The sequence below is a fragment of the Vanessa cardui genome, chromosome 15 (assembly GCF_905220365.1).
Source record: "Vanessa cardui chromosome 15, ilVanCard2.1, whole genome shotgun sequence".
Lineage (NCBI taxonomy): Eukaryota > Metazoa > Arthropoda > Insecta > Lepidoptera > Nymphalidae > Vanessa > Vanessa cardui.
In genome coordinates, this window is record NC_061137.1 from 6,228,310 (window position 1) to 6,254,297 (window position 25,988).

At 31.4% G+C, this 25,988-nt stretch overlaps 2 protein-coding genes across 2 annotated transcripts; one reads left to right on the top strand and one right to left on the bottom strand.

Moving 5' to 3' along the window:
* Positions 1-260: 260 nt before the first annotated feature.
* LOC124535589 (actin-histidine N-methyltransferase) lies at positions 261-24,837 on the bottom strand. Its single transcript, XM_047111848.1, has 9 exons — positions 24,356-24,837; positions 24,051-24,272; positions 23,416-23,504; positions 23,183-23,322; positions 8,888-8,996; positions 6,402-6,529; positions 2,968-3,167; positions 1,842-2,010; positions 261-620 (listed from the first exon to the last, which is right to left on the bottom strand). Exons 1-9 carry the CDS (start codon positions 24,657-24,659, stop codon positions 515-517), a joined length of 1,467 nt encoding a protein of 488 aa, XP_046967804.1. The 5' UTR covers positions 24,660-24,837; the 3' UTR covers positions 261-514.
* Positions 14,516-23,367, top strand: LOC124535588. The gene is made up of 5 exons (XM_047111847.1): positions 14,516-15,108; positions 18,751-19,476; positions 20,038-21,367; positions 21,658-22,230; positions 22,305-23,367. The coding sequence occupies exons 1-5, from the start codon at positions 14,959-14,961 to the stop codon at positions 22,808-22,810; spliced, it is 3,285 nt and encodes a 1,094-aa protein (XP_046967803.1). The 5' UTR covers positions 14,516-14,958; the 3' UTR covers positions 22,811-23,367.
* Positions 24,838-25,988: the final 1,151 nt, after the last annotated feature.

Genomic DNA, 25,988 nt, shown 5'->3' on the forward strand with positions numbered 1-25,988 from the left:
TATGAAACTTTTTAAATGACAAACTGTGAGGATTTGTATTTTTATCGAATAAAATGCACCTCCTCCTTTTTGCCTCCTTATTATCCTCAACATTGTGATAACTGAATGTGTCCGTGAAAAATATCATTTAGGTAATTTAATTTATATTTAACACTAGATATAAGACGCCACGAGAACAAATTGTAAATAATATTATAAGAATTTATATTAATTAAGATTTTTAAGCAACTTTTTTTGTTTTTATTGAAATGAAAAACGCCTTCACGAAACAATATATTTATTTAAAATACACTCTTGCAAAGAAATTAAATCACATCACACATAAAAACAAAACATGAATTCGAAATTCGTTGTAAAGATATTACTTAAATAAATAATAACAAAGGATGTATAAAACATGTAAAAATATTGCAATACTGTCATGATTTGTTCGTAGTTAAAATAAACTTGTACAAAGACGACCTTACCTCGATTGTAATAAGGTTCAAATTATAATTGATCTATGATTATATTTTTAAGGTTTCTCAGCGGTGGGAAGTTTTTCTAAAACATTCCTTAAGTACTCTATGGCATTATCTAATATTTGTACTTCACATTGCTTTAGTAGTTTTATATTATTCCTGTAAAGAAAAAAAGTTCAATTATCAAAAATTAAAATACAATATCAATTAAAACAATGGATTTATATTACTGTCCTAATTACTCTGAGCTACATTCTCAGTCTTTTTTAAAGTTATACTAAAAACTATCCCAAAAAATATCTTTTAAGAATTTATGCATTATGTAAGAACCGTTTATGTACTTGTATAACATTGCACTAAGGAATGATTGGAAGGGGCTCGTCTTAATTTAAAGAACGAGTTAGTTTCACGATTTAAGAGCAAGGTAGGAACAGTGCAACAATTTGTGTAACAACTTATGCTAATATTTCATTTCTTATATACATATTTGATTAAATTTCATACACGACATTTTTCATGTAGAATGTTAACTGCGCCGGAAACATAATACTGTACTAGTTAGAGCGCTAACACAACATGCTCATAATCAATATCATAATATACTGGACCAGGAGACATTGAAATAAAAGCATGGAGATTCGTCGTTTTATAAGATAATTAACATATTTAAATTTTAAACGAATGTAACGTATTTGGTATAAAGAGATTCGGTAAAATTTAAATGCTATCCGATAGGCAACCTGTCAGACATGGCGAGGGAATTGGCGCAGAAAAAAAGCGACGTGTCTTGTTAGAGGACCTCATAAAGTATTAGGAATATGGACTCTATTACAATAGCATTTATATAGGGGATAACAACATAAGTTAACAGAATCAAAATGAACGTAATGTACCTGTGTACTTTTTTTATAGGTATCCGTTACGTAATCTGCCCGACTTAGAGAGGGATCAAGTGCAGAAAAAGACGACGTATTTTTAAGGTGGTATAACTAACGTGACCAGACGTCCCTTTTTGAACGGGACAGTCCCTTTTTAAGGTTACGAGTTCCGGTGTTCGTGAGATGAACTCTGGGACACGAAATTGTCAGCAGCTCAGTCGAATGCGAGCGGTGTGCGAGTGTGGTATACCGTATACCTCTAATAATTTGTAACTTTTGACCTAACTGATATATTCTTAATGAATGACTTTAAAAAAAGGATTTCTTTTTCTTGACTACCTTTAAATTGACTGAAATAAACCTGTGTCCCGTTTTGGATCAAAAAATAAATGGTCAAGTTGGGTATAACACAAATGAGTGGGAATATAGTATCAATTACAATCGAAATGTAGATGATGCAATGTATGTAATAAGTTATCAGGGTCGAAACAAGTATAAGTACCTATGAGGGGAGGAGTGGTCGTCCCCGGTGTCCTTGTAGGCGGCGCGCACAAGGCGGCAGCGCGTGAGCAAGTAAGCGTGCGCACGCGCATCCGCCGCGCCCGCGCCCCCCGCGCCCTCCGCCACCAGCTCGCCCGGCACGCTCTGCTGCGACCACTCCGCTAGCTCCTCTGCAAGTTACACGGAAACAATAACTATTTGTTTGTATATGGTAGCTTTAAATATATAATTTTATATAAGGGGTTATTCATTGTGCTAAAAATATTATCACGCTCTGCCGCGACCACTCCGCTAGCTCCTCTGCAAGTTACACGGAAACAGTAACTATTTGTTTGTATATGTTAGCTTTAAAAATATAATTTAATATAAGAGGTTATTCATTGTGCTAAAAATATTATCACGCTCTGCCGCGACCACTCCGCTAGCTCCTCTGCAAGTTACACGGGGAAACAATAACTATCTATTTGTATATGGTAGCTTTAAAAATATAATTTAATATAAGGGATTATTCATTGTGCTAAAAATATTATCACGCTCTGCCGCGACCACTCCGCTAGCTCCTCTGCAAGTTGCACGGGGAAACAATAACTATTTGTTTGTATTTGGTAGCTTTAAAAATATAATTTAATATAAGGGGTTATTCATTGTGCTCAAAATATTATGTAAGTTTGTTTTCTTACAAGTTTTACCTAAGGCAGGTATTGTTTCAAATCATAAAATAAAGTCATGCTTGTAAATATGAAAAATTTTATCTAAACTATGTTTTTTCTGATATAATCGGTATAAGTAGTAATTTTAAAGTTAAAATTGAAAGCAAATAAATTAAACAATTTATAATAAATTTAAAGTGCGAAGTACCTTCGATTATTCGATATCATGTGTACAAATATAAATACTTTGGTTTTTTCCAAATAATTGAAAAATGATACGGAGTTTTAAGGCTAACACATTTTAGTACGCATTCTGTAAAAACATTTAGATACATGTCTAGCTTCTAAATTATTTTTATAACTGACACACGATAAGTATTATGTATGTACCAATACTTATATATTTAAGATAACTAACCTATAATCTATTATAAAATAAAAAGACTTCTTGAAAAAACGTATTCGTTTCAAACTGACCTTGATTCATGTTAAATATCCTTATAAACGCTAGTAGCTCTGCACTTATTGGATTCGAGGTTTTATATAAGTTATAGTGCGTTACTCCAGCGAGACCGAGTTTCGCCAGGAGGCCCAACTTTGCCTCTCGGAGAGGATCGCTGGAGCTGACGCCGAGGGCGAGCGACAGACTGTCGTGTTGATTTTGTGGATACACAAAACTGGAAAGAGAAAATAAATACGGTCAAAAACAACGTCTACCAGTGACGTAGTTGAATTAAATTAATGTTTTAAATAAAGTCGCAGTCGAATTTAGACCCGATTGTATTGATCCAAGCAGGATACATTAATTGAAATAATTGTATTTAATTAACATGACGTTGTATTTTTTAAATGTTAAAAAAGAGTAACTACTGAGTTTCTTGCTGGTTCTTCTCGGTAGAATCTACTTTCCGAACCGGTGGTAGCTTCACTTGATTGTAAAATGACGTTTTAAAAGTGCTTATAAAAGCCTACTTGAATAAAGTTTATTTTGATTTTGATTTTTTTTTTTGATTTTGATTGGTAACGGACCGAGTCAAATGGCTTGCTTATTATTTTAAATAAATAATACAAACTTAACTGATCGATATGCTGTAGTATGAATCAAACAAAGATTTTTTTAATGGTTGGCGGACGAGCATATGGGCCACCTGATGGTAAGTGGTCACCATCAGCCATGGATAATGACACTGTAAGAAATATTAACTATTCCTTACATCGTCAATGTGCCACCAACCTTAGGAACTAAGATGTTATGTCCCCTGTGCCTGTAGCTACACTGGCTCACTCACCCTTGAAACCGGAACACAACAATACTGTTATTTGGCGGTAGAATAACTGATGAGTGGGTGGTACCTACCCAGACGGGCTTGCACAAAGCCCTACCACCAAGAGGGCTATCTATCTACTATACATATCAATTAAAAGTAACACATTTTAACAGATAAAAACATGTATCCAGATTATGGTTATGTGGTTGTTACAGCCAAAGTAATAAATCTGGATATTATGTATAATGACTAGCCATTATACATAATATCTACTCAGTTTGGTTAAAGTGATAATGAACACAAAATTAATCCCATTAACTAGCTATTATATATAATATCTTCGATGACTTGGATAATGTAATAAAACATGTAGGTATGCGTTTAAAATTATAAAATTATATTTCAATTTGCCTTAACTAATCATAAAGATTATTTAAAAAATTAAAATGAAATTAGATAGTAATTTCATGTCAATTAACATTGTTATAAAGTTATTTAACTTTAATTTATAAATAAAATTTAAAGCTCACTGGCTATAAAACAAAAAAAAAAACACAGGGATCAACACTCAATAAATACAAAAATAATAAAGTTTTTAAAACGAACTGACATTAATTAACCAGGTCATAATTATTATTTTATTCTTACAAGTAAGGCTCTTGTGACATTTTGAGTTACACATGAGGTTTGACTTTTTACATTTACACCTATTTGAGACGCATTCTCTAGTACAGTTGCAATTCTGAAATCCTTGGCCGTCAAGATGTGACTCTTTTTTTGCACATTCCCTGATGGCAACTTAATGTTGAGGAACGATATCTATTGTAAAAAACGTTTCTTTGCAGACAGTGAACTGATTCCTTGCGTAAAGTTGAAGATGAAGGGAGGGTTAACAAGTCGGCTAGACCGTATTTATTACTTTGACTAACTTTGACACGTTATTATGAATAATGTCCAGACAAAGTGATTAATTTATTACTTTGTCTAGTGAATTTGGCCATTATATATAATGACCAGTCATTATGTATAATAGCTATTTAATCACTATGACTGTAACATAGTAAATTAGAAACATTGAAAACATAAAATGGAACAAAAGCATGTAATTCTAAAATAAGTTAACTTCAAGTTATATACACGAAAATTGGAATTCTAGTAATATTTTGAAAACGTAATAATTATTGAGAACGTTATTCAATTTCTCATGAGGAAAATATATATGAGCAAAACTCGATGACCTCCGTGGTCGAGTAGTATGTACACTGGTTTTCATGGGTACGCTACTCCGAGGTCCTGGGTTCGATTCCCAACCGAGTCAATTTGGAAAAAGTTCGTTAATTTTCTAGGTTGTTTTAGGTCTGGGTGTTTGTGGTACCTTGTGGTGGTTGATGATTTTCCATAACACAAGCGCTTTGGCTACTTACATTGCCATCAGAGTATATGTATGTGATATTGTCGAATATTTATTTATTTATTATTTATGAGTAAAACTATGCGCTTTTCCGATCAACAAACTCCAAATAGTATTAGTGTGTCCAAGTACAAATAGTAGCAGAGTTTACTCAATTGTTTCTGTTTATGAAATTCCTTTTTAATAGCGTGTCACTATTTCTTATACACTAATACTATTCAATCTATTGAGTGTGATAATATATGTAATTACATATAAATACATTTCTTTAAATGCGATTACAATGTTACAAAACAAATTCTAGTATATGTATAAATTTACTGTAACAGTGCACTTCATTGAGAACTAAAGAAACAAATGAAAAAAAAAAGATTACAGATAAAAAAAGTTCGAATTGCGCTACGAAACGTTTAAGCTGAGCATTTTTCAGATCATAATAACTTCATTATACACACTCCGTTTAACTCTGCCCGCATATAATTGATCCGAATTATTTTTTTGCACGTTTCGACGTAACCGCGCGTAACTATTATATCACACGTGCGTTATGTAATAAATTTTGTTTACGTCGTCGGCTGATTTATGTTTTTTGTTTACTTAGCTATTGTATGATTTGTTAAACAGTCAATTGTTTTGTAAACGGATACACTTAACGTGATATAATATCTTTTGTGGAACGTGTTTATGCATTTTCTATTTATTGGGCATTGTTTTTAATAAACACTAAATGTGCATACAATTCGTGACAGAATCTTGAGCTTAATTTATTAATATAAGATAGGAATCAAATCAAAATAAACTTTATTCAAGTGGGCTTTTACCAGCAAATCGTTTAAATCGTTATTTAACAACAAAATTAAGTGAAGGTACCACCGTTTCGGCAAGTAGATTCTACTGAGAACAACAATCAAGAAACTCACTACTACTACTACTCTTTTTCAACATTTAACAGCAAACAGGTGAATAGGCGACCAGATATTTTATAGTCAACCACGAGGACTAAGAAATCCTTTTGCAATTACACAGCTTTTTCAAACTTACATTTCCTACCTAGTCTCACATACCTTAACGAACACGTAGCTATATCTAGACGAGTAACAAAAGGCCGAAACCACACGGACCACTTACGAAAACATAAATCACAATTAGTTATGTAATCAAAACAGTTCGAAGACTATTACGAACGGGATAAAAAAACAAATGAATGCAAATATAAAATGCAATAATATTACCCATTGTGAAGGAACAGGTCGGCGTTCGGTCTCGCTCCGTAAAATATGAAGATCTGATCGCCGGGATGAAAGTCGCGCAGCGCGTAACACTCGCCACGATCCAGCTCCTTGTTGTAATCGGTCGTTATCTGTAATGTTACAAATGTAATTTTATCACAACTACTAATCGACGACGACCTTCGTGGTCGAGTGGTGTGTACACCGGTTTTCATGGGTACGCCAATCCGAGGTCCTGGGTTCGATTCCCGACTGAGTCGATGTAGATTACCATTTGTTTTCTATGTTGTCATGGGTCTGGGTGTTTGTGGTACCGTCGTTACTTCTGATTTTCGATACCACAAGTGCTTTAGCTACTTACATTGGGATCAGAGTAATGTATGTGATGTTGTATCATATTTATTTATTTATTAAAAAAAAAAAAAAACAATCCACATGCCAACACTTTACTACTGCAATGTCTTATATTGGTACTAGTATTCGCCCGCGGTTTCTCTCGTGTGTTAGGGTGTTGGTTGTCATGTGTCAGGCAAAAAAGTAGCCAATGTCCTTTTTTAGAATTCAAGTTTGCTTCATATTAAAATTCATCAAATTCAGTTCATTGGTTCGGTCGTGAAAGATCTACAGACAGATAGACAGAGTAACTTTAATACAGTATAACCCGTTTAATACGATCACGCTTAATACGATTTCTCGCATAATACCCCGATTTACGCCCTGCAACTTGAGACATATTTTCATACATTTCTTAACGCTTAATACGATTCGTCATCCCGTGTAATACGCCCGCGCTTAACGTACTTGTTGGAAGAAGAACCCGTGATACTGCATGGTTACACTTATACTGGTTTTCCTATCCCGCATAATACGCTTTCTCGCTTAAGACGCGTTTTTGGAGGGGTCCCTGAGAAATCGTTTTAAGCGGGTTATACTGTATTTGTAATATTAATATAGATAAGATAGATTAATCGGTATCAGTATTGATGATGATCCTGAGCAGTTTTCGAGGCCTAAGTAGTTTAAACTTGGATGATCTCTGTCTCTCTTTCTCACTCTGTTACACACACATTTACAATCCGGTGATCCATCGGTAATACGACCGGTGAAAGTTCGGGAGCAGGAGAGACGGAATGACGCGGTTACTTTGAGGATCAAAATGCGATTTGAATCCTTGAGACCCGTAGCGTTAAAGCTCACTATTTCTATTTCAGAATTATGGTTTTTAAAATTAAACTGAGCAGTTTAATACTGACCACTGTCGTATTTATATCGATAAATCACGACACAATAAAGCATAAAATAAATTGCTTCTCGCTGCTGTCCTTATGTATGATTAGATCTTTAATGCTACGGATTTTATAGCGTTTTTTTTTAATGTAATAACAGTGATTTTACATTAAAGAGGTTTCTAATGTGATGTAAATAAACACATTTTTTTGCGCTTACATTGTAAACGCTGGCTGAACCTACGAGTGCAAAATGCGAGGTTTTATTGAGCCTTTAATCATAAATTACCTTCATGATACCCTTGCCATTATATTCTAAATTTAAAAATATATATGATATAATCAATTTATGTAATATATTTGCCAATGTGTCTGCAAGCTACTAATTTAAAAAATACATATTTTAAAAATAAAATAAAGATGCGCAGTGGAGACTGATGCGTCAAAATGTGAAAGTATGATAGACAAACTAACTTTCACATTTATAATATAAATATTGCGTTAAATTATAAAAAAAATAACATCAATTAAATATAATTATCAACCGTAAATCTAATTGGATAAATTACGAAGATTTAAATGTCTAAAACGTTCAATTGTTTTTTTTTAACGAATCAAAATTCTTCAATGCAATTTGCACATTTTATGACGTGGAATTATAAATGTATGTTTCTGTGTATACAATTGTTAGTAATGTTAACAATTTGATAAGTAAATTCTGACTTAGCAAAATAAAATGTAGATTTTATCATATCCGGTTTTTTATCCTGATAAATAAGCAGGACAAAAAACTAAAATATATAATATGATTCAAATAAATATATAATAATAAAAAATTGTTAGACCAGTGTCACGATTTGCGGGTCTAACCTATGGGTCATCTTTGCTTTACGATCGCTATGTCTGGATTGGAATGTTATAAAGACCAATAAAGGACTTGGTGCTGGAAATAGTGTGTGACTAGGTATCGCTTGCGGATTCGTTGGCGTTGTCTGTGAGTGGTCGTCAGGTATTAAGTATAAAAAAAGCAGTTACTCTTTCTTGGAAATTTGGATTTGGATAGAGCAACGGACAGACGGTTATTTTTACAAGTTATTAATATAAACTAGTATAAAAAGTGTGGAGTTTATAAGCGTTCTGCCTTGTGTAATTACATTCGTGGAAAACAGTATCTACTGTTTTTTTTTTAAATAGTATTTACGTTAAATTTAATTTAACATTGTTCTTTTTTCTTTCGTCAATAAGTATAAAAAAAATATGTACCTTCCCATGTTCATGATTGCACATATCCCAAAGAGGTATAAAGGCTGTAGTCGGTCGATCTTCAAGCTGTATATTATTCAGTCTCGTCATGACCGTGGACACCGCCCACCTGTCGGATTAATTACAACTGTAATGATGGATAACAATATAAATATGTATATATGAGAAAAACTTATAATAAGTATCGATAACTTATTCTAATCTACAAAAATTAAAACAAATTGCTGCGTTTCGCCAAGTTATATAAGTAAAAATGTATTATTTTGTATAAATGATGTAATAAAGAAAATTTATCTTTAAAAGATAACTTGATCTTAGTTATTATAATTAAGTGGACGTGCGTAATGCTTAATGCGATACCAATTATGAAAAGATGAAAGATTTGCACAAACATTTCCTCGAGAATATAATAGAGTTCGTCTTTAGATGATTAACAAAAAGAGAGCTTGTAAATGAATCAAAACAATAAACTATTGTGGGTTTCTATTAACTTTTACTTTTCTCAAGGAAATAATCTTACATATCGCTCTGTGGTTACGCAACACACCTTCTTACGTTAAAGGGATACGATCTTGTAGTAAATTTAAATAAAGAACTTTAAATTCCCTTTGTCAATTATACTTTTTTTTTCAAATATTATATTATATTTGAAAAAAAGTATAATTGGCAAAGATTATTTAACAGCCAGTATCATAAAAAAGATTACAATGGAGATCAGACCAGCATATACAACCTCTCATAATTCGAAAGGACCTCAAATACGACACGAGTCATAACATCAGTTGCAAGATTAAGTTAAATCGGCATATTAAGACATATATCCGAGGCACCCCTGTACTCCCCAGTGCAAACAGTTAAATTTCGGACGTCGGGAGAAATTGACAATATCTCAATACAAAACCCCTACAATGTATTTGCATACATCGTACGTAGTGTACATCTAGGGCTTGTGTATTTGCAATATTTTAAGCCAGTCACTAATCCGACGAGGCTGACACTTTCTTATATACCTTATATAACAGTCCGTATAATTTTCGTTGATAAGTAGACCGTCAAAAATAAAACTTTAAACGATGAAATCACATCGCATTATAGAAAATGAATTCATAAAACATTACATAAGACTAATAACAATTTATCTCCAACATCAAATTGAATGTGGTTAGAAATTCTTCGCATAATTAATTTAGTATAATGATAGGAATTACGGTATTTGAGTAAGAAATACCATTTTAGTATTGAGTTTCATCATGGACATTTTTAAGAGAATTGTCAGATATTTCATTTGGCGTTATTGAAGCTGAGATAGAGTTTGTTTTATTTCAATTTAATTTCAATTTTGTTCATTTATAAGCAGGCAAACAGGCAAATCAGCTACCTGGCGCTAAATGGTCACTACCACTCATAGACATTGTGCATATAAATCAGAAGCCAGTCTTTATAAATAAGATAGTGTGACTCTAGTTACAATGCCTCAATCGCCCTTTAAACCAAAGCATAACAACACTGAGTATTGGTCTTCGTAAGTTAATATGTGATGTTTGATAAGCTACCCAGACCGCAATGATTATATATATGTGTGTAAGGTTGTATCTTTATACGTTACTAGTCAGTCTACCCGAATGAACAAAGTGTCACTTTGCATATAACATGTTAAACTTTGTCACAAATGGATAAAACACTAATGACGCCATAACATGGTTTTGTTGTATAGCGATCTCACTAAGTGTGCTACACACTTGTAAAATACGGTAGTCTTAAAATGTAATTGAATCAGCAACATACTCAGGTGTAATTGAAGTCAAAATAACTTAAAATGTTCATTGTATTGAGTTTTGTTACTTTTTGTTAAATTACTTTTATTGTTCTTCTGCTATTTAATGATATTTCAAGCGCCGTTTAATCAACAATAAGTTTATATTTAAAGCTGGCGTCGGTGTTGATTTGAACTTAAGATGACACGCAAAATAAACTAACTTTTATTTTATTTTTTGCGATTGTTAGTGTTCATAACAAAAAAAATACATATGAATCTTACATATTATTGTACACTAATTTTGAGCCGCGGTTTCAGCCGTGTGTTAGGAGTGCCGTAGTAGCATTCACGTACAAAAAGTAGTATGTTTTTTGAGTACAAGTTTGTTTTATATTTGATAGAATTCGAGTAAGTGATTTAGCCGGAGAAGCGTATTAGTCAGAGTTTCTTTATAATATAAGTATAGATCATTTTCAAAGTCATCCGTATATTGATATAATGATGTATTTAACAACACAAATACCGTTATATTGAAAATTAAAACAAGTGTATATGCTCTTTTAGTCGACATTATGTGATGTAGCGCTGTAGTATACTTAGGAAAGTAAGAGTGTGAGAAATTATGCAAACAATGACCTGTGACGGCGATTCAGATGAGATCGAGTGTGGATTTCATTACGAGAGGTTATAATACGTAATAAAAACTGAGTAATTAATATAGCAATAAATTATTCTTTCACTATTTAATACATGGTTGTTTGTATCTTGAAACTGATCATTAGGCGAAGTGATTTCGATTCGAACAACATTAAGAAGCTAATAAATCATCAATGCGTTTTTAAAGAAAGTACGAGAATCAAACTAGCAACATAATGCATTTCAATTAATGTGCTTAAGTTAAAAGGACGAGCATTCATATTGATGATCGTGGTTAAAACACACGAATATTAACCAAAAAATTAGGCTCTGACTTTTCATGTTTTTATAATTCATGTCGTGTTCAGCTGTGAAGTAAATTATCGTGAGGAAACCTACATATATTGGATAAAAATCTATCACATATGTAATCAGCTATCCACATCAGAGCGGCGTAGCGAAATACACTCTTAACTTTCTCCTCAAACTGATTCTACGCCCAGCAGTGGCATAATTTACTCATTAAAATCATAATTTCAAAGGTTACGTAAGTATCACGTGTAACCCTTTTCATGGATATAATGTCAGAATTATTTTTTATCAGAATGAATATTTAGTAAGTAACAATATGTCTTTAACTTAAGACCGATTATAAGATATATATATTTCATCCTAACTACTGAGTTTCTTGCCGGTTCTTCATGGTAGAATCTACTTTACGAACCGGTGGTAGCTTCACTTAATTGTAAAATGACGATTCAAAAGTGCTTGTAAAAGCCTACTTGAATAAAGTTTATTTTGATTTTGAATCTATTTAGCAACAGATACAAAACTACTTTACGCCTTTTTATTTTACTGCTAAGATAAATGTCGCTTATTGAACATAAAGTAAACAATAGAAAAACATAAGCAGGACATGTACCTACGTGATTTGAACACGCTACGTTTCCTTAAAAATAACATTTCCTAAGCATTGAACAGCTTCAGTATTGAAAGTAAATAAGAGCGACGATGACGTTAAATATATACAGAGTAATATCTAGAGAAAATAGTTTAAGAGAAACAGCATGGAGCAGGCGGGCGTGAAAATTGTAATTATCAGGTTGTTATCGACCCGGAATCTCGGAAGTTGATCGGAAGTTATCGTAATAATTGTTTTGCATAAAAAATATATTTTATAAACCCTTCCGCTGTGTCTGTAGTTTTATCGATATGATTTAACCATCGTTTGTTTTTTTATTGAATAGGTTGGCGGACGAGCGTATGGGCCACCTAATGGTAAGAGGTCACCATCACCCATAGACAATGACGCTGTGAGAAATATTAACTAAACTATTCCTTACATCGTTAATGCGCCACCAACCTTGGGAACTAAGATGATATGTCCCTTGTGCCGGTAGTTACACTGGCTCACTCACCCTTCAAACCGGAAAACAGCAATACTGCGTACTGTTGTTTAGCGGTAGAATATAATATGATGAGTGGGTGGTACCTACCCAGGCGGGCTAGGCGGGGTAAGATATGTCCCTTGTGCCGGTAGTTACACTGGCTCACTCACCCTTCAAACCGGAAAACAGCAATACTGCGTACTGTTGTTTAGCGGTAGAATATAATATGATGAGTGGGTGGTACCTACCCAGGCGGGCTAGCACAAAGCCCTACAACCAAGTAAATCCTGAAAAGTTTTTAATCGTAATAGCATAATAGAGAAAATAATATCGTATTTAATAATTATATAAAAAAATTCAGCTTGATATATTTATATATTGTCTACATTAAAAATTATCACACTCGAAAAAAACCTACATTTTAATAAAAACAAATAGAAATTTCTAATAATAGAATAAATATCGCTAACGAATGAGAGTTAAGAATATATAAAAACTATAGTGATATATCATTATTCCATTATAGATTCGCGAATAATGATAATTCTAGACGACGAACATTCCGCATGGGAGGCGGCGCGTGCGCACATTCCGTTTCACATATATAATAGTATGATCAGCGATCAGCATCTTCGCGAATGGAAATTACATCGTAATCTTTTATGATATATACCTACCAAGATTACTTCCATAACTCCGTTTCACAAACGTCAACGACTGATTCTGGTCTGTTTAAATATAACCCATGGGTCAAAAATCCATTGGTTATATGTTAATAATTTTATCTTTTCTTATCGAGCTTATAGTAGAGTAAACACTCTACTACAAGCTCGAGTCTTAAACTCTTACATTAGCACTAAACTACTTCAAATAATTTCATAAATGTATTTTTCTTTGACAACACAATAACATAGTTATTATGGAAGTATTTATGACCAATCTCCAAATAACTCATATGAAATAAATACCCTATATATATGAAAGAAATATTAAAAAAAAAAAAAAATGTTTCGTTGGAACACAATATCATAAGTAATTTGTTAGTTAAAATAATTATAACGCATACCTATGCATACATTAAATTACAACTTTTACTACCGCCAAACTAATTTAAAATAAAAAAAAAGAATAAGAAAGCTAACCGATTATTTGATAGGTGAACATAACCTATAAACATCGGTAATGAAAAAATTTAATATTTTTTTTACATCAATGCGCCCCCAACCTTGGGGACTATTAGGTTATACACCGTGTGCTTGTGGTTACACTGGTTCACTCCAACTTTTGGTACTTATATGTTAAGGTCTACCCTTATTTAACGAAACTATAAGATAAATTAGTATTTTAAATTATTAATTTATGCTGATAAGAAAATTATCTAAATTCACTACTTGTCATAATTGAAATTTTAATTATAATTTCTAGAAAATATGAGTAGAGAATATTATATAAAAAATATTAATGTTTTCTAAGAATGTTAACTTGATCTTTGGTCATCTGTTTCTCTCGTTATGTAATCAAATATTTAGCTGAGTCATGTTTTAAAATAAAACATTAAAAATATATTTGAATTAGAAAACAGTTACATAAAGAAAAATATCGCACACCTCTGTGTAATCAAATTTAAAGATTCTACAAAAAATGTGTTTGAAATACACAACAAAAAAAAAGTCATAATAAAACATAAATAAATTAGATAATAAAAATTAAATAGTAATGTATATGTTTTGGTTTTTTTTATAAACAATTATAAAGCAGTACGTTTTTGAAACCTTATTCGTTACAAGAAAAACAATTCTTTCAAAACAATAAGCGCGTAAAGTACGGTTTCGAGTTCTTCAAAGACGATGAAGCTCGATCGCCACTCTTACGCACCGTACTGTCGCGCGCGAACGTGTCGAGTCACTTTCACGTTCGAAATTTAAAAAAAAGGGGGAAACTCGCACGAGAAATCTTGCATTTATCACCACTAATCAACCAGTAACATAATTGGCTCCAAGCCGCCGAGCCTTATCGGAGTGTTTACAAATAAATTATGTCGAATTAGAAGTTCGATTAAACGTGTGCTGCCTAAGAGAATTCCAGTGCATGAGTGTAAACGATAAAAACTTTCTACGTTATCTCTTTTTCTTCCTTCTGTGATTTCTTCCCTTAGTTTTTCGAACATTAAATAACAAGTGTAAGCAGTTATTTGCATTCAAAATTAATTAAAAATTGTCGTGAAGTGTGATAAGTCTGTGTACCTTGATAGTGCGGGGACGTTCTTATTGGATTTTGTTCGTTAGTGTAATATGGGTTGTATTTGGAAGGTTACGATGCCCTTGTTAAGTACGTTAGCCGCTTTGGTGATTATCGTGCACTCCGCCGAAGAAAACTACGAACAAAACCACAGACAGATGAGACCTAGAGTCTTGGATTTAGCTCAAACGAACTACGACCAGGTAAATGAAGTAATATCTATTTGATGTTTAAAAACAAGGGCGAACTGCTGTCAACCGATTTTATTTTATAGTGTAGGACCTTAACAAGTTCAAGTTGTATCGAGAGAACAATTGGAAATGACAGATAATAGAAGAAACATGCAATATTTGTATCATACATTCAAATCTGCATGTTTCCTATAAAATTTATTTAACTTGACTGTCAGCCACTGGACTAACTGTATTGAGTGTAAATAAATACAATAGGAAAGGGTATAATATTATTCGTTATTAATTATGAACATTAAAAAGCACCACCAGACGCATTCTAGGAGCATAAAAATGCCTATGACAAAAGAAATACGATTTTTTTGTAGTTACTTCTTACGATCAATAGGGTTGCATGGAATCGTCTCGAAGAGATAGAATTTAAGCATGTATGATTAAATTCTATGCCTCTAATAATGTCAGTGGGGTTAGAGAGGCCTTCTTATTAGAGAAGTAAAGGAGTATCTTGTTAAAAGTCCTAATTAAAAGTATTCTATTAGTTATCTTTAGAAAAAACGTACGTTTTTGATTTATTACTTTAAATGACACGCAAGACATCGTGCAATTAGTTCATATATCACGGCTAATTTAGCGAGAATTTGTAAAACAACTAACTTTCTTCACTTTTTATATACTATAAGTATCAGTAAATTAAATTCGCGTTTGATAAAAATTTCAAAGTGAATCTGAAATCCATATTTTTAAATTTGGAACACGAGTCGAACTTAGTTTCTACAACTTCAATCGATTTCAATTATCGTGTTTGAGAATTTTTAAATTTCCCACTGCTGGGCTAAGGACTCCTCTCCCTCTGAGAAGAAGGTTTTTGGAACATATTCCACCACGCTGTTCCATTACGGGTTGATGAAATACACATGTGCCAGAACTTCTATGAAATAAGACACATGCAGGTTTCCTCACGATGTTTTTCTTCACCGCCTAGCACGAGATATATTATAAACACAAATTAAGCACATAAATATTCAGTGGTGTTTGCCTGGGTTTGAACGCGCAATCGTCGGTTAAGACGCACGCATACTAACAACCACTGGGCCATCTCGGCTCTAAAAGGTAATACAAAAATTCTAAAACAATCCATACTAGTTAACAATGGAATATTTCATTTGTACTTTGAAGTCTTTTTAAGCGTCGACATTTTCTTGGTTTAATCGTTTTGTAAACAGATTAGCCGTGAAACTTTCGAAAATGTTTGTTTAATTACGTAACTGTATATTTTATAGTTCCGGTATCGTAAGAAAACAATCTACAATTTTATCCGCAAATGCAAGACGGTAGGGAAATTATGTTTAATGCAAAACTCTCTCAACTCTACAAGAAAGAGCATAAATAACATAGAGCCAAACGCCAATGACGTTTAAATTAAATGGATAATGTGGACAGTTTGAAAATTCATTTGAAATAATCATTTATTTTTACAATCTCCTTGATCAGACTAATATTTGTCTTTACTTTGATTTAAGTTTGTATAATGTTAAATTATTTTTATTTTTTTATAAAGTTAAAAAACCTGCAAACCATTGCGTTTACGAAAAATGTATAAGAATAATAGGTATACAATTGTTGATACACATTTGAATATTTACACTACCTAATTTGTAATTTTTGGAAAGTTCCCGGAAAATCCCAAAAATCCGGATAAGAACTCGAAAAGTCTCGTTTTTCTTGAAATGAAATCAGTAAAATATGATTTCATAAAAATGAAAAATATAATAAGTCAACACAGTTCAAAGTAACAATATCGCGTAACATATGAAAAAATTAACCTACCTTTTAAATAGGCTTAAAAGCAGGGCTATAGTATATATAAGGAAAACTGGGACAATCCAACTATCGATCTAAAAACTGGTTGTAGTATCAGATACAGGTTCCTTTTAAAGCGTAGAGTTGAGTTGCCGGGTTTGACAGTAATGAATTTATTAACCTAACCTCGGTTCCAGAGCCATCTACGTCTTTGCGATTTTAGTATTAATAAATTGATTACTTGCCGTTATATTATATCTTGAGATACTGCTCATTTTATACTTTAAAATGCTTATAAGTTTACAAATATTATTACCTAAACTATACGAATGTTAATATAATAGACAAAAATATATATATGAATCGCAATTTTATTTACTTGTCAATATTATAACGATAAAAAGGCACACCGTAGAAACTAAAAAAAAACCAATCAATATTACGATGTATTTTTTTTATGTCGACCTAAATTATAAATCAAGCTACTTTCTGAAGTTGCAACAAATTTTAATATTTTAGATACGTTCATTGTCTCTAAATGTAAACATTAAGCTACGCAATGTTGTATTACACAGTGGCTTTACGTTTTTATGTACCGTCGAGCGGGAGATTAATTATTATAATCATGCCCTAATCGGCAGTAAAGAAAAACATTGCGAGAAAACTTGTACAAGTCGGATGAAACTCTGTCACATGTAAATCCATACATTAATTGGAGCAGCAAAAAGTATAGTGCTTTTGTCCAGCAGTAGAACTCATATCTAAAAATTTGTACATGTATGTACTTACTAACGATAGAAATATTTAATTTTATTTACGGGATACGAAAGACAATCAAGTCTACTACGCGTTTATATAACATATAATGTTACTGATTTCCTCAATAAATAGATTTTAGATAAGTATTATACGCTCATTAGTTTTATTCTGAGAATAGCAAAACGCGGAACTTGAAACCGTTTACAAAACCGGAAAAGTATCGGTATTATGTTTATTCGCATAAAATTTACTAAACAACCACTTGTTGACTGAAAACCGGTATATTCGCTTTCGACTTTCCTCGACCATTATGACATCTGTTTTGTAACTACTTTCGTCGGTGTGATAATCGGTGTGATGTTCGATTAGTGACAGTCGAGTCTGCGGTCAACTTGTAACTGACATCGTTTATTGTTTTTTTTATTGATCTCTTTTTAATTCTATTGGATATGACAGTATATGATCATAACGCCTGAATGAAATTTTGTTAATTTGACATGTCACTAATTGCATTATACATTCTAATCAAGTTGAAACAAGTTTAAAAAATATTCTTTATAAAAGATAAAGAAGCTTTAATATCCGTTTATAGTTTTGCTTGCGAGTGGTAGAATTATCTACGAGGGATTAGTAGCATATACGGATATTATACTTTAACTATTCGAAATTACAATATTGGTAAAAAAATTATTACAGATATATTGCTAGTTCATACTCATAAAATATGATCGTTTACTGCTAATAATCCTTCTAGAAAGACGGGAAATAAACAAAACTGTAATTGTTTATTATATGAAGCAAATCCTTTCGCTCTGTTGTGACTAGCGTATTGTCACTTTTACAAGCATTTAGCGGATATTTTTTTAACAATTGGCAAACAATGTGTACAATATGTAGAGCATGTAGCGTTGCGATGGGCTGTCTCTTTATGAAACATCTGATTAGAAAAAGACAAACGTTTATATTAGCGTTCATATCATTATGAACATGAACTATTTTATACAAATTACATCCCTACCTAAAAATAACACGAAATGTAACTTTTTAAGTTGTATAATAAAAAAATTCTAATTAAATGTTTGCGTTACGTTTCAGTCATGGAGGGCTATAGAAGTAGAACCAGAAACGACACCACTACCGATCGTTAATCAAGAAAATTGGGATGACGAAGGTAATAATCAACCAATGAGACGAAGAAGACGTAAGCGGAAGCGACGTCCGCATCAATCTCCAGAAGACGTTGCACCAGAAGAAGGTATATCTTATCGAGAAGCATCTCAAGCTCATCAAGAAGATGTAATAGAAATGCCAAGAAGACGCCGAAAGAAAGCCGATTATCAAGATTCTAAGGATCGTAATCGACCTACTCAATGGACCGACGAAGGATTAGAAAGGCCATTACGAAGACGTGGTCAAAGAAGAAAGAGGCCATCGTTAGAGACCTGGCCAGAATTAAGCGAATTTAATGGATTTAGACCAATCGAACACCCTGAAAGTAGTGAAGAAATTTTACACGAAAAAGAAACTCGAATTGATAGCAATATAGAAAATAGTCGTAATTATGACAGGGATGAGAACGAACAAATCGACTCTAATATAGATTTTGATGATCAAAGTAAAGCACAATTTGGTGAAACAACAACTCAAAAAAATCGTATAAAAATTAATTTTAAATCTGAAGCCATTCTACAAAAAGACGGACCTCGTTCGTTAAACTTTATGAAAGCTGAAAAATCAAACACAACTTCAATACTTGGTATTGAAAATGGACAAAATATAGAGAAACCAAGTACTGTAGATAGCGATGTGGAAATACCAAAGGTAAAAAACCCTTTCCTGTCTTTAATTTATCTATAAGTTTTAAAAATAATAATTATACGTATAAAATAATATTTAAAATTATTTAATTATTTAAATTGTGATATAATAAATCAAAAGATATACTAATTAACTTCATTCACAATAAAATATATTAGTTTAGAAAAATAGCGCATAGGATTATTTCGATGATTCTTGGAACGACATTAAAAGTCAGTGGCAAGAGAACTTGAAAGGATCTTACCAATTCCTGTGTCAAGAAGATCTCGTGGTACAGCAAATTTTAATACTTAAATTCAATTTGCTAACACTGTATCGTAGTTAAATTTTAACCAACCATCGTTTGTTGTTAAATTTTTGGAACAATACTAACTTTTGTTTTTTATTTTTCTAACCTTGTTTGTTTAATGTTTTTTATGACATACTTTTTTAAGTTATTTCACAGAAGTCATGATAAATTCTATAATATTCTAGTAATCTATGTAGCAAAACGTGATGTTATTTTTTTCTTGTGTAGTAAAATATATATAAAATTAGAACTAAAATTACTCTGTATATTTTCAGGAAAACGGACCATTAGATCCTTATACACTAAAGGCCATTCTTAGGAAATCGAATGGAAAAAGTTTAAGCGAAATATTACAACAAAATAATTTATCTTTAGCCGATTTACTTCATGGTAAAGAAAAAGCAATATCTGTTCTACAAAGAAAGGATGTTATTGATGGCCAAGACGCAAGTTCAATTAAGAGTCAAACTATGTCTGTGAACAGTAATGTAAAATCTGTAGATCCAGTTGAAAATATGTCTGAGTCAGAAGATCAAGAAAAAACATTATATAACTTAAGTCTTGAAGTTAAGGAAAACATAGAAACAACTACAGATTGCTCGACCAATACAGAAAGTGTTACTTTTAGTAATACAGAAAGTTCTGAAAATTCAGAAACGTTATTAGTCGAGAATACTACAAAGTCCTTATTACGACGTCGATTCCCCATAGGTGTTCGAAGAAAGTTAAGGATGAGACCAGCAGTAAATAATACGCAAAAAGGACAGTTAAGTCGAGATTTAATCACACTAACATCACTCAAATACAAAAACAGCAAAACTTTAACAAAGTCAAAAGAATGGAAAGATGTATTGCCTGCAATGACGAGGAGAGGTCATATTACAACAGAGCCTAATATTAAAATTATAGAAAATAATTCCAATAATGTGAAATTGCCTATCACCACCACTTTTACACCTGAAGAAACAACTACAGAACAAATATTCGAAACTACTACTGATCCATCGGGTGCATTTATAAACACAGAAATATCATTTTTTGCTGACAATGAAAAAACGGAAAGTTTAGAGTCCGCTGACACTAAAGGATTAAATTTCAAAACAGAAACGCCTTTGCCAACGACAGTTGTAACTCAAGAAGATAACGATGACAAAGTCATGGTTACTGAAAAGCCTGTAATTGTACCTATACTAAGACCTATAGTAAATTCCTCCGAATTGAGAAGGCAAGCTTACAGTAATAGATTGAAAAGGAAACGTCTTAAACAAAAGATTTCAACTACTGAATCACCTGAATTAAACAACCGCCACAAGGTACCATCTGATCAAGGTTTAAAAAATATTTATGGTACAGCAAATTATGTTTCAGCTAGTGAGTTTATTTCTAAATCACAGACAAGAACGACAAATTCTGACCAGGATGACGATTTTTCAACTTTAGAGGATTTCATGACCACAGAAGCTACCAATACTGTGAATGACATAACTAGATCTACGAGAATACCTCAAAGAAACCATAGATTATCGATATCAACAACGCAAGCTCCAGCCACAACTGGAGAAACTGCTAAATACGAAATAGATGAAATTCTCAGTGATAATCTTGGTATGTACTTACTTAGCCGTCTCTAAAAAAAATTTACACTTAAAAAGAGTATTTTAGAATTTAAAAATATTAATTAAATCATTATTTTCATAAATATCATTTAAAGTTTCATACTGAATTTTTGCATTATTCACTTGTATTATTATTAATGTTAATCTTAAGTAATATGGGATACATTTTATTGAACTGAGGTTTTAAAATATGAAAATTAAATTACAATTATTTGTATGAAAATGTAATATGAAATATTAATTATACATAGTTAATACATTTTTAATTATTCATTGCAGCTAGCGCAAGACTTTCAAAAATACTTAGAGAGAGGAATATGACTTTGAGAGAGTTAGTGGAACATAGGGAAAGGGGATCTAGTCATGTACATTTGGCAGATATATTTCACAACACATCAAGAGAACCTAATCCACCAGAACCATTTTTGTCGAAGTCGCTTATAGAACCGATTTCAAAGGAAACATATCCTCTTAGGGCTCTGTTAGAAGCAAATTCATATGATCCTAAAACTACGACTTTTGAACCCAATCTAAATGCAACAAACAATTTAAACATTCCAGTAGTAATGGATTTTGGTAACAATGTCAATGAAAACGGGGAAAATATGGGTATCATATCGCTGTTTAAAAATTTTAGTCAAATAGATAATGAAGGACAAAGTCTGTACGATGAAAGGAAAAAAATATATGAAACCAATTCAGATGATCCAGATATTTCCAATCATGTAACAACGAGAGAAGGTCGTCTGTTAGACTCTGAAAAAGATTTAATAACATGGAATGACTTAATAACTCTGATGCAACAGAGTCATCAAAACGAAAATATTGGAGTAAATAAACATTCAAGAGATGGTAAGTGAGTGCAATGCATTACAATTAATGATTAATTAGTATTTGAATATTAATTAAAACACATTTAATTTCAGATCTGATAATGTCTGAGACATTGAAAAAGAATAATTTGGAAAATGAAATTGACGGTGACAGCTTAACTGTATTGGAAGATATACAAAAATTAAAAGACTTTGATAGCAAAATAACATCCGATGAATTATTAGAAATGAAATTATTCGAAAATGTTGAATTAACACAAAAACCTACTGCAACAAATACTGTTTCTAATAATACCAAATCAGTAACAGTTGCTACAGCTAGTATAATTGGATTAGTTCTCATTCTCTTTTTACTAACATATGCTATTCTGAAATGGAGGCAACAAAATAAAATGTTCCAAAAGAAACATGCTAAAGAAGAAGAGTGCGTACCAACTCCTATTTTTGAAAATCGAAAGGGACACAAAATCAATAGCAGTACTCGTAGTAAGAGTCCTATGATTTCTTCAAACATATATGCTATTGATTCAATTGACACTCGTGCTGGGAGCGAATCACCTGAATATATGTGGGACACATTAAGAAAGCCGTTTCAATAGATTTAGCAGAATTTTAGATAACATTTAGACTGAATTTAAACATAATTCTTAATATTTATTAAATTTTTTTACTAGTGACCTGACAACAGCTAAAGTTAGATCTCCATTTGAAATGACGTTTAATAACTATTTGGTCATTAAAATTAAATTATTATTATCACTTTAATTGCTTTGTATATTATATGTAATTTTAACTAGACTTCAGTATTATGTGGCAAGTGCAATTGTCTTTAATTTTAAAATAATTGATGTAAGTTTTGGAGATTAATTAATAAATTTTAAAGAAGAAAATTGGTTTAATTATTCTAAAGGATATGTTAAATTTGGCAAATACATTAAAAAAAAAGGATATTTCCATATTCTATCTCTTACCTGTAATTTTCGAAAGTAAATATTTCTTTTAAATTGTTAAGAACTGGTACATCCAATGAATGAATTTTATTATAAAAGTAAGCATATTGTCTTGCAATACTATTGTACAATTTTAATGATGATTCAAAAACAGGTGAAGGCTGAAAATTATAGAATAAATTAAAATAAATTATCAATTTAAAATATAACTATGTTTTAGTACTTATATAAATATAATAATGATAATACAATACCCTAAGCTCGGCCAATTCTTCTGATGTAAAATAAAGAATTGTTGAATATTTCTCTGGTAAAAAGTCTATGTATGGTTTCCAAAATGAATCTGAAATAAAGTAAAAGTCATATATCATTATGAGTAATCATCATCTTAGCTTAGTTTTAATTATTATTATATATATATATATTTCAATATTGTTGTATGTATGTATGTACTAACATATTAGTAGTTTAGATTACTTTTAGCCCAATATCTCATTTACAGATTTTTTTTATAGCTCTCTTTAGTTTTTAATGATAATTCCTCAATTGGAATACTTTTTTGTTTATTCAAATTTAAAAAAAAAGCTTTTATTTTAATTTTATCAAATAAAATGAATGTTACTGCCAAATGCCTTACTAGGACTTAAAGTATACACAAACTCTTTTTTACATATTTCATACAATTTGCGAATTCTACCATATTATATTCTACTAAAAGTCATTTATATTCATTCAGAATACAAAAGCTTTTCTCTTAACCACTTCCTTTCACTTTAAATTGTAGTTTCAATAATGAATTTATAATAATTGGGTTGTACAATTTTTAAATTAGAATTTAATTTTTATGTACATTTTGCATTGGTATTAATATAAGTAATGTTAATATTACCTGGGTTACTCTTTTCAAGAAGTAAAAACAATGCTAAAGTAATATTTGGCATATTTTGAAGAAGAGGATCAATTTTGATGAATGCAGAAAGGTCTGAATCCCTTGCATCTTTTTCGCTCATAATGACTTTATGTGGCACAGTCAATATTAGAGATCCTTCTGTAAATTCTTTGGTTGCTTTCAAACCAAGCTCATAGCCATCAAAATCGCATATATCAACACCTGAAAGAAATCGATATCATTTTAAATCTTTAAAAAATATTCTTGATAGTGCCACTATAAATATTCGTGATTGAAATAATTACCATCGAATTGCGCTCCATTATCGTGTAACCAACTGACATACTTTTCTAAATATAATTTTCTCTGGCTTTGTTCGTTTTTTGTCAGTGGTGTTTCAATATTAATAATTTCCTTAATTATTGCTTCTACTTGTAAATGATGCTCCCAACTCTTGGTTACAGTACCCGTAGCTTGAAATATGCTTGTTAATTTAAGTACTTTATCTACTAAATTCGAAAGTTCTTTTCGCTTTTGTTGAATAAATTTGTTTCCTTCCTTTTGATTTCGCTTTTTCGACATTTGTTTAGATTGCAGTTTTCGACCCATTATTATTAGTTATATAATTCACTACTTCACTGTTAATAGATATTTATTATAATTTGAGTAAAGTGAATAAATCTGAATTGAAAACGTGGGAAAACGAATTAAACTAAAAATAGTAAGTAAATGTTTCTATGAAAAATGACACTACGTCAACAAAGAGACGTTGACAACTGACGTCTACGACCTCTAGATCTGACGTTAGTGCTTAGAGATGAACTAATCGAGGTAAATCACTCGAGTAATCATTCGAGCAAATTTATTTGGCGAGTTCGATGGTGAAATATTAAGACTTGTCAAAAAAATCGATTGAATAAGCCTTTTAGAGACAGACTAAATCTTTTATATTCAAAAATATGCTTATATACTTAAACTGTGTTACAATTAAACATACATTACATTCAAAATATATTTTGTACAGACGTTAGATTTGTAAAATCGTAGACTCGATTTAATGGTGTAATTCTATATTATAAAATATGGAATATCTATTATTACATGTTAAATATATTTTTATATGCGAAATAATCTGTAATTATAGATATGATATATGATATTTTTTGAAATCCACGAAGCACTGCACCGATATTAGACTATTTAAAACTTTTCATTTCGGTTTAACATACATTTATTTACATAAAGCAGGTGTTTTTTTTGTAATCCAGTGACAACTCCCCGCCCTTTCCACAATTCCGTACAATTGTATCGTAACTACGTCTAGTGTCTACGAAAAATTAAATAATTTAAAGTTTAAAGCTAGCCAAAAAAGCATTTTATAATAGATACATAATAAGTAGCAATAACTACTATTTTTAATAAAAATGATGTACGAAGCCAGCAATAAAACTAAGCAGTTTACATGTTTCTTTGACCACGTATTATAAAATTAACTTATACATTACAAGAACCAAATGTTCAGAGTATTACTAAATAAGTTTTTAAATATTTGTGTAAATTTTATTGCGGTTATAAAACAAAAGAGATGGAGCGCATAAGCATAATACAAAAAAACTTTTGTTTGCGAATGCAAAATCAAAAGCGTATAAAAACGTGCATCGTATAAAAAAATGTTTTCAATAATTAAAAAAAAACGAAATATTTGTATTTACATATATTTTTACTAATGATTTGAAACATAAAACTTCCGTGAAGTAACGAATTTCGCTTGGTGTTATTATTTTACATTGGAAAAATTTTCCTCGGAAGTCATCAAAAGGCAATAATATAAGACTTGATGCATTTACAAAATTGCTATAATTTATTTAAAAAAAAAACTAATACTGCATAGTTTTTTTTAGCCACATAATATTTATTCTACCATTCCATTTGATTTTT